We start from the raw sequence: 13684 nt of genomic DNA, 5'->3' as shown, positions 1-13684 counted from the left end.
TAACTGAACCGTTTAAAGAGAATTTTTCAATTTTTAAATTTAATTCGGTTGAGGAACTTTTAGGTGTTCCCGTGCGAATCATCTATTTTTCACAGCAGGAAAATATGAATGCGAACGATAGCACACTCCAGAAAAATCGCTCATCACTAGTCTTAATAATAATAAATAAGAAATAACAACGGTAACTACTACTTGTAGGATGTCAGCAATTACGGAAATACCTGTCCATCTACCAAAACTGTTGGCACTGTTTAAAACAGTTGTGCCCAAACTGTCCAACAACAAGTACAAGGGGCAGTATGGACGAATCGGCGTAATCGGTGGTTCCTTGGAGTACACCGGTGCCCCCTACTTTGCGGCAATTTCATCATTAAGAGTTGGAGCTGACTTGGCGCATGTGTTTTGCCATTCGAATGCATCAGCAATTATCAAGTCCTACAGTCCTGATCTGATCGTACATCCTGTACTGGATTGCGCAGACGCAGTTGAGAAAATAACCCCCTGGTTGGAACGGCTTCATGTGATTGTAAGTACTTATATATGACATCCTTACATTGTTTGTAAGTTCTAAGTTTGGAATCTTTTAAGGTTATTGGCCCTGGATTGGGTAGGGAACCCGGTATCCTAAAAACAGCATCAAACATACTCAAGCTTTGTTTAGAAGTTAAAAAACCAGTTGTTATTGACGCCGATGGACTGTTTCTTCTTAACGATAACTACGATTTGATTTGTGGACAGCGCAATGTTATACTCACACCAAATGTCATGGAGTTCCGGAGACTATTTGGGGAGGAAATCAATGCGGCTCGCCAAAAAATGTCCCTGCTTGGCGATGGAGTTGTTATCCTCGAAAAAGGCGCCAATGACAAAATTTATATTCCTCAAGCCAACGAAGTTCACACAATGCCACTTGGTGGATCAGGTCGCAGATGCGGAGGCCAAGGCGACTTGCTTTCCGGATCCTTGGCAACCTTTTTCTACTGGTCTCTCCAATCAAATGAGCCAAATCCAGCCCTTATTGCTGCCTGTGCCTCTAGTTATTTTGTGAAGAAGTTAAACCTAGCAGCATTTGAAAAGTTAGGACGTAGCTTGCTAGCGAGTGATATGGTAAAGGAAATACCCGCAATATTTCAGGCTGAGTTTGAAAAAAGTGACTCTCAATAAGTTTAATGTAACGACCGAAAAAATTACTGACATTTTAAATAACAATATTTTGATATTCCTTTTTCTAAAAAAATAATATAAAAAAGACCATTATCAGAGAGAGAGCAAGGGGTTAAACCCCAATCTGTTACCTTATATTCCGATCGGGTTACTTTGTTATAATTGCAACTAATTCTGTTCTGTCACGTAAGAACAACTGTTTTTCATTTGCATTTAGAACTTTAATAGAATTATATTAAAAAAAGTTAAAATACTTCGGTTACAATAAAGCTGTACAAAGTGGTTATGGAACTTGTTTTATACACTGAAAAAAACTGTTAAAAATATTATGTTATTGTATTTTAAATTGGTAACATGATCGTCAACAGATTATTACGAGGACAAATAAAAACATAAAACATTAAATTACCTACTAGAATTATTTATAAGATGTGTGATATTATAAAAATGTGATTGTACCTTTGTTAAGAAATTCGCGTTTTGGCGATTTAAAAGCTAGCCCGCCACAACTGTTCAATGGTGGGTGTTTTTTAGCACTGTTCTTATCGCGACCGGCATTTCCACGTCAGATTTATTATTGTTTTCGAATTTATCGCTCTGCCAAAATGCTCCTCAAAGGGTTTCCTGTTATCCTGGGACTCGTAGTCCTCTTTCAGTTCACTAGGGGGGATTCCCCCGAAGAGGAACAGGGAGTTCGCTATGCAAACCGGTGCGAGGCCTGCAAAATCCTGGCTACCGAACTGGAGGCGCGTCTTGGAGAAACAGGAAAATCCCACGACGTTATAGAGATAGGATACTCGGTGGACGATGTGAAGCCCAAGAAGCGCACCGAATATCGCCGGAGCGAGTTGCGACTACTGGAATCCCTGGAAAACGTTTGCGAGCGGGTTCTGGAGTACAATCTCCATAAGGAACGCTCTGACAGCACCAGATTCGCCAAGGGAATGTCGCAGACCTTCCAAACCCTCCATGGTCTTGTGGACAAGGGCGTCAAAGTGGATCTGGGAATACCCTACGAGCTGTGGGACAAGCCTCCAGTGGAGGTCACCCAAATGAAGACACAGTGCGAAAATTTGCTGGAGGAGTACGAGGAAACCATCAGCGATTGGTACTTCAAGCACCAGGAAGAGAAATCCCTGAAGAAGCACCTCTGCGAGGACCATGTCCTCAAGAAAAAGGCAGAAAGAGAATGTCTCAAGGAGCAACTGGCCCCACCAGAGGCGAAAAAAGCGAAAAAGGGAAAACCCAAGGGCGAAAAGGAGGAGCTGTGAAGGAATTCGTACCCTGTTATTATTTTGTATCGTGAAAAGTAGGTGAACTTTAGTATTTTCCACTGATCAAAGCTAAAAGTGTTTAATTAGTTTAAGTAAACTCACTGTTTCTCAATTTTATTTGTAAAATCCTTCCACAACGACTGAGCCACAAAACGTTACTGACAGTTTGGCCTGGCCATTGGCTTATTGATTTTGGCCACGAATTGGGGCCGACAATTAAGAGTTGACTGCCCTCAATGAGGTGGCCTGCTCAAACCACCGCCAGAAAGGCCAGGTGTTTACTCCTTACCAAATTTATATTTGAGATTTCAAGCATTTCCCGGCAACCTCCGGCATCGAATCAACGATTTTCCTCGTGTCAGTGAATTTGTATCAAAAACTTAGTATTTACTTTAAAATATAATAAATAATTGCAAAATAATTATTGTAAGTGGTTTTTTTCTTGGGAAGAGTTTTTGGTTTCTCCGTCTCAGTTTCAGAGCTTCACTTTCTTAAATAAATAAAATGTATTTTAGGTGTTGGTAATAAATACGTTGCGTATATTTAAAAGTAAAAAATATTGTTATAATTGTAATTGGATTTTTCATCTTTGAGTTCTAGTTAGAAATCGCTACAGGGATCTCCTAATTATAGGTTTTTTCCACCCAAACGAGTTTTGTAAAGTCTAAAACTATTTCGAGATGGCGGGTGCGAAAACCCCTTAGATATTTATCAGCTTAGAGCTTCATCACATCCCAAGGATCGTCCATATAGTGCAGAATAGGTTTCTCATGCAGTCTATCGCCAAAAACCTCCCGTAGCAGCCGCAAAACGCGTTCCTCGATAAATGCCACCTGATCCTGGGGACAATAATCGTCCTGTGCAGAATGGGCCATCGTAATCGCAACTGGAGGAAATGGTAGTCGTTCTAAAAATCTCTTGAAGTTAGCAAAGTACGTCTCCAATTCTTCGGAGGTGCTGATGTGATGGGGCAAGCCATTATTGTCGGTGGTGCTACCCGAATCGAATATCAAATGCCAGTCGATTTCATCGTCTGGATACTTTTCCTGCAGCTGTTCGGCAAGCTTTACAATCCTAGCATAGACTTCAGGAGTAACCACAGTCTCATCCGGTTTGTCCAGTCCCTCGAAATTGCGCTCCTCCTCCAAGTGCCAGAAGATCGTCTTCAGGGCGTCCAATTGAGCCTGCCTCTTGTCCGCTGTGGCCAAATAATCGGCTATAGTAGCAGTACCAGACTTTTTCACCTTTTCCACGCTTTCGAAATGGAAGATCTCCTTCAGCTGATTGTAGCAATCAGCATCCTTGTAGATCTCTAAGAATGGGTTGGAGGTGCTGAAGAAATCAAGGTCTATATCCAAAACAAATCCCTTGGAGTCGCTGTCCGTTAAGAAGTCGTTGGGATTGAGGCTTTCGTTGTCTGCATCGTGGACCTGCAGCTCTACGCTCTTCCGATCCTGGAGATCCTCGGTAGTACAGTAGTTGCCATCGGCTATGAAGTAGTCGAGTGGGCAGTCTACTCCAATGCGGTCGTCCTTTTGGCCAACTTTGAAGTCGTGTCTGCCATTGGGCAGCTGCTGGCACCACGAGTTCTTCAGCCACACCACTCGGTTGAAATGACCTAAACGAATGTAAGACATTTTGATCAGTTGTGGTTTTATAAAAACATTTAAATGTAGAATACTTATAAAAAAAATAGTAGGTGCTCAGAATACGGTACAGTTGTCAGGCTATAGAAGTATTCGTGCAATCTTTTTAATGCATAAAATAGGTTGAAATAGGTAATAATGTATAAATTTTGCTTTACTAAATAAAGGTATTTCTAGCTTATACCATATTGTTTTACTCGTATTGTTAATATTAGTTATCCGAGACTGGGAAACTAAATTTAGAATCACTATTTATAGCTCTTATTATGATTGTTCTTATTACATTTGAATCGAAAAATAGAATCAGTAGGTCTAATTAGTTGTCATCCTACATTACTTACAGCTGCGGCCAAAAATAGTAGTTTTCTTACTTTTTGAAAGGGAAAATGAAAATAGTTTACAAGTCACGTTAGAAAAATATAAGTTTTTATATTTTCTGTTGAGCAGTGAATTGAAATGAACTTTGAATGCTTTGAATTCCTTTTAATATACCTGTAAAGAAAAGTGATGCATCATTTCATGTGGCCCACTACTTTTAATTCGACCGCAACTGTATACATCAACTTTTCAAACAATTAGGGAGTCTTATAAGAAATGCGTCTCTCCAATCGCCCAAAGATCACTCACCTGCATATAGAGTGGGCATGATCCAGTTCTCGATGGTCAGCTCGTTGAGCATGGTTTCCTTCTCGTACGTCGCACTGGCGGCTATATGTCGGGGAATGACCAGATCCGGATGGGAATCGAAGTGGACGATGGTGTTGTTCGCCAGGGGAAGGTGACGGGTGGCCAGGCAGCGGTAGATGAACTCCAGTACATCGTTGTGATAGTCGACGATAAAGACGGGGATGCGCTGGAATTTCCTCAGACTGTTTTGGGCGATACTTTGTGGAATTCCCCGGGCGGGAACTAGAAGGGGAACCTCCTCCTCGTCATCATCGTCCGCTTCATCATCCAAATCTTCGCTGTCCTCGCTCTCGGCGTCTTCCTCCAGATTCTCCTCCTTTTCGTCTGCAGTCTTTTGTCTCTTTGTTGGCGGCGCCTCCTCCACCTCCCCCTCCCCTTCGACCACATTCGGCACCCATTTCTTCGTACTTTCGGGACTTTCACTTTGCGATAGCTTTTTCAGGGCCGCCGCAGCGCTCTCCTTATCCAGCGTATCCGATTCCATATCGCCCGGGATTTCTTGGTTTATTTGCCTTGGTACTGAGCACGCTCCTCGAATACTTTCACAGTGAGCAGACTTAATTTCTTTTGTATTTAATCTTTTAGGGTCTTTTCTTTCTTTGACCAAGAAAACAGCTGTTTGACAGTGTGCCCAAATGCGCTGTGCACTTTGTTGCGGAACGAATTGGAACTTCGAATTTCGGTTTTTCGACAGCGACGCCGGCAGAGCGGCCACCGAGCTGAGCGTATTTTTACTCTCACAGAGCAGATCTTGCATCTCCCTTTTTTACTGACTTACCGTGGCTTACGTTTTTTACGTCGCCAAATCCGAAAAGAAAACAGCTGTTTAACAGTGTGCCCAAAAAGGCGCAGTGCACTTAATCCCAAAAAAAGGTTGGCTACCGTCAAAAAGGGGTTGTCTTGAATTGAATTATCAAAAATGTTGGTAAGTTCATAACAATAAACACGAATTACACATCTTTTACGGTAGTAAACTTAGAGAATGTTATTTGATGCACTACAAATATGGTTATTTTGAAATGCAGTCATACTACTTATAACTAACTATCGATATTTGCATAAAAGTATCGTTGCTAGGACCGGTGTGACAGCTAAATTTGAAAACATGTTTTATTTTTTATTCTTTTCCTTCGGCTATTAAACATATTTATAGTCCGTACTTTTTCATCATAATTTAAAAATATTGTATTGAAGATTTTGTTATCTAAAAGAGAGAATTTGTCTTAAGCTTAAACCGAATTTGTGTACGTACATGCAAACTTACTATGAAAAATGTACATTGTACGTATACCAAATTGCATTGCTGGAGTACTATAATTGTTTCTATAACCTTTCTGAACTTTAAGTCTAACTTGCATTTCACAAAAAACTTTCTTGCTAATCTAAAATTTGACTTCTCGAAAATAAGAAAATGCATCCCAACCTTTTTATCGGTTGGAGCGGTGTCGGTCGCGACATGTCGAACGTGACAAATATTCTTGCTGTCCAAAAATAAACATAATATACCGTCGACTTTTATCTAGTCATGTTAGTTTGTTCAAATCATGTAAAAGAACTGCGAAAGTGGCATCTAAATTTATTAAATATCTAATTTATACACATAAGTATAAATACACCAGTTAACCTTCATGTATTACAATAAAATATAAAATTAGTAAGTAAATTGAGAATTTTTCGTCAAAATAAATTTTTCTATTATTATACAAAGCTGGGTCATTTGTAGCAGGTCGACTGAAACTTTGCGATAAGCCGAAGAAACTTATTTTAATTTTTAAAAATAGAAAACCCAAATAATTTTTATTTTTGAAACATTTAAATTCAAATCAATAACAATTCTTATCTTGGACTTTTTCGAACAAAAATCACAAATGAGTCTTATCAAAGATCTGCTTAAAAAAAATCAAAAATATATCCTAAAAAATTTTTTTTTAGTTAAATAAAATTAAAATTTTGTTGAGTTTTTTAAATAAAAATTATAATTTTTTCTACGGTCCCCAAAAAAAACCAACATTACGAGGTAAGCAAATAGTGACGTCGCACCCTCAACATACAAAAGTTCTGATATCAACTTTTGTGACGAGAAATGATTTTAAATGCGACAAAAAAAAGAGAATTAAAAAATAACTCAGTTTTATGAACTTGTTAAGTAATAATTTTATTTTTTGTGATACCTTTCGATTGGTGTATCACTCGGTAAGTTGGACCTTCACTGGAAATTTTCAATTCTGCGTCTATAAATAGTTGTCACCTTTTGGTGCGCTTCGTCACTACGTGGCCAGTCTCCAATCCAATTTAATTCGTCGGGATCTTACAAACCATAAGAGCTAAAGAAATAAGATTTCAAAAGCGGACGCTTTTTTTCTAAATTGGTAAGCCTTTCCAACAAATAACGCATCTGATAGGAAGGTATGCTTATTTACAAAATGGTCAAAATGGTACCTGGTAGTTGAGGTATTTCAACTGTACCGACCCTTTATTTTAGACCAAACCTTTGAAAAGAAAATATTTGAATTTTCCGGTTCCTGAAACCAATCTTTCGAAGAGCAGTTCATTAATTAAACAGCACTTTATAAGCTCAGCCCACACAAGCTCTTTACAATCCGCAATCCACACATCTCACACTCCGACGGCCCCCGACCCCCGAACCCCGACCTCCACAACGACTTCTGCCCAAGAGCCACCCACATTTCAAGGTTACTTCACATTTGGAGACTTTGCGTCCAAGTCCAATCAATATTCCGTGTGTATCCGAGGCTTGGACGCTTGGCATAATGCGATTGCTATTGAGACTCGGTGAGAAGAGGTGGCTTCGGAGCTTTCAGCCCGCAAAAAGCTGGCCCAGCGCTCCGCCCACGCTTCCCAGAAGCTTTTCATTCATAAGATTTTATTTTATACATGTAAGTACGTTGTACATATATCTTTGTGGAGATATTTTTTCGCTGTCGGACTTTTTGCAGCGGGGAATCGGACGCCCACATGGCTGATTGGAATGCGTAAAATGCTGCCACAGTGTGTATCTGTGAGTTTGCGACTGTGACTTGTATCTGTGTCTGCGGCCGTCTTTTTTCGCCTTTTGCAGCTGGTGGAAATGAATGGCGGCTTGGTGGTCTGGAAAAGCGAGGACTGCGCTGCTCGGGCGTTGGCGTGCAGTATTTCCGCCGTCGAGCGTTATCAGAAATATAACTGTATATAGACATTTGTGGGAGTCCCTTCGTATACAGCGACACCCTTCTTTTATTACCATCTTTTTGGCCAAGTGATTGCGTGGGCCGCGACACCCTCAATGGCGTTCTCAGAACCCCACGTTGTCACGTAAAATCAGTACTACCATAATATATTAATCAATTGGGTTAGCGTTAAGACCTTTTTGAATGAATTCTTTATCCCCTGGTTGCATTTGCTTAAATCGTCATTATATTGCAATTTTAATATTAGAACATTTAAGCAAAATAAATGTTGCACAATCAACGAAATGGAAAATCAGTTGATATAGGAAAAATCTTTAAAATTATTAAAGATTTGGTTTATTGCGAAAGTTGTTTTCTTAATTTTTTGATAAACTTCACTTCACCCACCCATGGATTATTTATTTTTACTTTTAAGAAAGAACTTCACTCACCCATGGATTATTTCTTTTAACTTTTAATTAAGTCAAAAATATAAGATCATTTAAGATAATTTAAAAAATACAACATTCTTGGAACGTTAATTATTTACTTAATTAAGAACTTGACATTATTAATAATTCAATTAGGGCTATGTTATACCAATTTGAGCAAAACAACAATGAAATCGAAATCAGATTATCAAAAGAAATCGTTAGCTTTATTTTTTCTGTGAATAGTTAGGTAGGCGAGTGAGTTAGAAGAAACCCCGTAGCTCTATATTTGCTTTACAAATTACTTGCGTCAACATAATTAACGAGCCTGCCAGCTCATTGCACACTCAGAAAAAATTCGAAAGAACGTGAATGGGAAATTATTTCTGGTCGGGGGATATCCCCATTCCCGATAATTCAACGGAAGTGCCAACTTCGAGAGCATCGGCCCCTTAACTCCGCATTTGATTGAATCAATTGGCTGCAATTTGGCTTTCATTTTTGTTTTTGTATCAATTACAGCAGCTCCGCGCTTTCTCTAGCAGTCTCACCCAATTCCCGCAATTAATTTGCCTCCAGCTTGACCCTTAAGGTCAAACACTGCGCCGCATTAACCTTCGTTAGCCCCTCCGCCGTTTCAATTGAAGAGGGATGGACGGGCGATGACAACGACGCCGATGATGGCGAAAAGAAGCGGGCGAGCTGACAGGAATTTCGCCTCTCGAATGCTCCAGTTTAAAAATACCATCTCGTAAAGTCAACGCCGAAAAAGGACAAAACGAGGATGTCATAATCATAACACCACCACAGAAATAAGTTCTTAGCCTCTAAATCACCAAATAATTATTTATCGCTGTTGCTAGCAAAATAGCATACAAATATGAAATAGTTGTACACCTACTCAAGTTTAATAAATTTAATCTAATTTTAATTTTAAACTAATTTCTAAAATTCTAAAACTATTTAAACAAGGAAACACATATTGAAAATTTAAGCACAAAAATTATAATTTATTGACCGTATTCATGAATTCCATTTAGAGATAATGACAAAGGCTTTTGAATTTTACAGAATTATTATTCCACAATAAAACCAAATGCAGAAAACGCATTGAGCCGTCGCCGAATGACGTCAAAAGGATTTTGAATCTGGCGTAGGTGCTGCTCCTTTTCCCTTCCGCCCTGTATTTTGTTTTATTTTATTTTACTTTCCCTTCGAAAGGAACACGTGGCACAGGCTGCTGTTTAAGCCACCGTGAGCTGAGTGAAATGGTCAAAGGGAAGTGAGTCAGGGCCCAAACAGAACCAATCCCAAAGTGAGTACAACCAACGTCATTCGAATTTCAATTCGCTGAATAGTCATTCACTTGGTCAGGTCGCAGTTTGTTTCGTATCAATCGCAACTTTTGCCGCGTGGGCGCCCAAAGCCAAATGATTGTTTCACATCTGTTGCCCCCTCGTCTTCCTTTCTTCTTTTAACATCTGGAAAAGTTCTGACTTTTTAGCGAATTTGTGGCTTCTTCCTGCTGACTCTTTTCTCTTGATATGGTGTTATAAACTTGAAAACTTTTTTGTTTATAAGTTACCGATTGTCATTTGAAAAAGAAAGTCTAAAATGTACCTCACCTAAACAGTAACATCTAACAGTTTTACGTACACAACCAAATTAAATTTTAATGCATCAAGACAATTAAATTAAATTTAAAATAGAAAATTTCTTAGAAAACTTGGGTTTTTAAATCTTTTAGATATATTCCTTAGTTTTTATGACTCGAACCATAGGGGTCTCCCAAATACTGCTCCAATATAATCACAACAAGAGAAAACTCTATAGTCGATGGGCTCGACTATCAAAAACCCGTTACTCAGCCAAAAAGAGTTTGAGGTTGCAAACCACACAAAAGCGCCACCTATCGTTCATTAACATTCCTTTAACACCATTGCTAGGTTTCAAGGCATGTGTTAGTAAAATCTCGTGAACAGCCCATCTATTGAATTTTCTAACTATTTGTTATTTTTTGGTCCTTTTTTATGAATGGTCCGATTTGAATATTTATTGGCATGTAGATGGGTATTGATAATAAGAACAACGTCTAATTTAAATTATGAAAAAGTATAAAAAAATGTGGGGCTTGACAGGTTTTAGCGTCATGGGGGTTAGAATGCCAAGTCCTAACTTTCTAGATTTTATGGTTTTCGAGATCTTAGCGTTCAACGGACGGACGGACAGACAAACGGACACGGCTAGATCGACTCAGCTCGTGATCCTGATTAATATTATATATACTTTTTGGGGTCGGAAACGCATCATTTTACCTGTTACATACTTTCAGACAAATCTAGTATAACCTTTTACTAAACGAGTAAAGGGTATAATAATTGCGTATACGACACGTATTCTAGCTTGAACGGAGTATTATAAAAATTTACTCATTTAATCTGCAGTTTAAACTTTAAAGCCCTGTCCAACAATTTTTTTTGCGCAAATGGTTCACTATTTGTTTTCCAGTCTAGCTACTAATTTTCAACAACACTTGTCTGGAACAACGTCATCAAAGTGCCTTGAATTTCAAAGAATACGAATGGAAAGGCAGCGAGAATTTTTGTATTTAGGGAAGCTGTGAGATATATCAGCGTTATTGGTCTGGTCAAACGTCAAACGCACGTCGATCGTCGGTTGTCGAGACCCGTGGCGCCCACCGACATCCGCTGCTCAAATGGGCGAGTGATTCACAGAGATCTCGCGGAACGGAACTCTGGGGGCTGGACATCGATGTGGGCTGGTTTTATACCCAAATACGAGTGCGGGTAAGCGTGTGAGTGTACGACAAGTATTTCTGATCAGGCGGAACGGAAATATGAATGGGCGATAAGCGGACGCGCCAATTCTTAATCCCATTTCAGTTGTTTTAGGTCAGTAAAGCAGAATGCAGAAGTAGTGTGGGAGAATTCTGTTGGGCGGTTTCTACTGGGTTACAAAAAAGTTATTTTGCTGAAAAAATAAGTATACATTTTTCATTGACATCGTTTCAGTCAATGAATAGTATAGAAAAAGTTAACTTTCTCAATGCAACAAGATAAGATCGTTAGCCTTTAGTATATGCATTTCTGGACTAAGTCTAATTTGCAACAATTTTTTTTTAATGTTTAAACTCTTACCCTTAATTTATAAATAAGGCCAGCAGAGAAAATAATATATTCAAAGGACTACTTTCGTAATGCAGCCATTGCTGATGAAATTGTAAATTAATTCGCTTGATAAGCCATTGGAATCAGTGGAAAAACACTTGTAATTTGTATAAACTCAAATACATAAAACTTACGAAGAATCTATTTTATTCAGCACATTGCACATCACGATGAACCATTTACTTCCCGTTTTCCTAGAATTTATCTCTGATACGAGTCATCCAAATCGGAAAAGGCCCTGACTCCTGACTGAGTGTGTATACTAAGTATATCTGAACACTCGTGCGGTCGTCATCATCCTCATATTGATTATTATAGTGGTCTGATAATCAAAGCAAATGCCGTCACCTGTGCTGTTTGGAAGTATCAAGTGAGGTGCAAGAAATTAATTGAATACTTCAGTTTCAAATCGAAACTCACTGCGATACAGATAGTAAAGGTAATGCGTCAAGTGATTCATAGAGCTATAGAAAAGGGTAGGGTATTCCCTTTTGCCTGGATTTAGACTTTGAACTTGTGCTATCGAAAAATGGAGCCCCAAGTACTGACCTTGAATTCTACACTGGCAGAAATACAAGCAATGCCAAGGCCAGCACCAAGACACTCAGGGACAAGCCATTGAGCAGCCTTTTGAAGTGAGCTATCCAGGTGCTTACTTGAAATTCCGACATACTTGAGTACGACACTGAGGAAAATTATAATTATCTTTAAATTTGTACGAAGTAATACTTAGTGGTGCAGTGAAAGTTAAAATTTTAGATAGATACATATAGCAGACTTATTTATAAAGGTATTGATAAGAGGTACATATAACTTTAAATCCTGTTTTTCCTATTTGTTAGGATACCTTGTTTTATTTTTCGAAATTCGCGTAGAACGGCTTCTTTACTATAACTGCCCTAAACCTCCTTTTCAGAGTTCTACTTGTTTTTAACGCCCAGTGAAATGCCACACAATCTTAGTTTGATTAAATTTTTCAATATTTGTTGTACTTTCACGGTAAGGGTAAAAAATGCAAAAGAAATATAACAAAATGAAAGGTAAAGGTATCGGTAAGAGATAAGAAAATGAATGAAAAAATCTACCTAGTTATTATTTAACATGAAAATACTACTTCTTTTAAAAGTTTAAACACTGATAGCATTAGAAAAAACCTAAGTTCAGATAGGAAAATTATGAAGTAGCATCCGGATCTTTCAGTGCTTCTTTTCCATTACCGCTGCAGACGAGCTGTTAGCCTCCCACGCGCCAGGGCCAAAAGCGGACTAGGGTCCTGGGGAATTACGACGCCTGAATCTCAAGACCCGCGTCCCCAGCCGCAACCTTGCCAGAAGCCGAAAGTGAGCAAGGCAACGCCAAAGTGCGTGGGCTGAGCACAGATTGCGTATTGCCATTTCTTTCCTTCCCTGCCTATCTCCGTCTCTGTCTGGCTTTCTTTCTTTGTTTCTCCAGCGGTTTTCGCCGCTGTGTGGGACTTTCATTCATGAAAATTTTGCTCGAAAGTCGTTGCTTCGTATATAAGAGCACGTTGTGCTGGGCCTTACCTAGCGGTATATTGGGTATATGTTTGTATATAAAGCTGTTGCAACGCAGGCGCAGCAGAGAGTTTTGTTGTTTGTGGAGAAATTTTTGCACGCGCCGCATATCCTTGAAATTGTCCTTCCATGCGATTTCTGTGTGTGTATGCATATACATTCGAATATCCTTGTGTGAGGTCCTTCTTTTTGGGTGTAAATATCAGGGTCATGGTTATAAAATTAAACATTTTGCGGAGTCTCCAAAATAACGGCAGCTTAGGGGAGAATATTCGCAGGAGCTTTCGTTGTAGAGAAGAGAGCAACTTCATTGATGATTCTGTTTCTTCTGGTTTCCATAATTTCTTATCTTTATAAATTAGTGGCCCATTAACTTTTGCATTCATGTGGAGTGAAATATAAACTGCGCTCTCGCAAAAAAGAGAGTAATCATACAGTTGAAGCAAGCGGGAGGGGGGAGTTGGGGTGGGTGGTAGTGAGAGAGCGAGAGCTAGTTTGGCTGGCGAATTCAATGAATCAACACGAACACACGCATTTTACTTGCCGCACGCACACCACTGCACAAAAATATCAATGAACTTTACACAAAACT

At 39.1% G+C, this 13684-nt stretch overlaps 3 protein-coding genes across 3 annotated transcripts; 2 read left to right on the top strand and 1 right to left on the bottom strand.

Moving 5' to 3' along the window:
- The first annotated feature begins 148 nt into the window (after positions 1–148).
- Positions 149–1218, top strand: Naxd (NAD(P)HX dehydratase). Its single transcript, XM_036816597.3, has 2 exons — positions 149–526; positions 589–1218. Exons 1-2 carry the CDS (start codon positions 200–202, stop codon positions 1162–1164), a joined length of 903 nt encoding a protein of 300 aa, XP_036672492.3. The 5' UTR covers positions 149–199; the 3' UTR covers positions 1165–1218.
- A 476-nt stretch (positions 1219–1694) lies between these two features.
- Positions 1695–2859, top strand: CNPYb (protein canopy b). Its single transcript, XM_017089090.4, has one exon. It carries the CDS (start codon positions 1770–1772, stop codon positions 2433–2435), a length of 666 nt encoding a protein of 221 aa, XP_016944579.4. The 5' UTR covers positions 1695–1769; the 3' UTR covers positions 2436–2859.
- Positions 2860–2947: 88 nt separating this feature from the next.
- Positions 2948–5428, bottom strand: MESR6 (misexpression suppressor of ras 6). Its single transcript, XM_036815478.3, has 2 exons — positions 4712–5428; positions 2948–4056 (listed from the first exon to the last, which is right to left on the bottom strand). Exons 1-2 carry the CDS (start codon positions 5253–5255, stop codon positions 3155–3157), a joined length of 1446 nt encoding a protein of 481 aa, XP_036671373.3. The 5' UTR covers positions 5256–5428; the 3' UTR covers positions 2948–3154.
- Positions 5429–13684: the final 8256 nt, after the last annotated feature.

Source organism: Drosophila suzukii, chromosome 3 (genome assembly GCF_043229965.1).
Source record: "Drosophila suzukii chromosome 3, CBGP_Dsuzu_IsoJpt1.0, whole genome shotgun sequence".
In the NCBI taxonomy this organism is placed as follows: domain Eukaryota; kingdom Metazoa; phylum Arthropoda; class Insecta; order Diptera; family Drosophilidae; genus Drosophila; species Drosophila suzukii.
The sequence above is the reverse complement of the archived record's forward strand: the minus strand, read 5'-3'. Positions and strand labels throughout refer to the sequence as shown.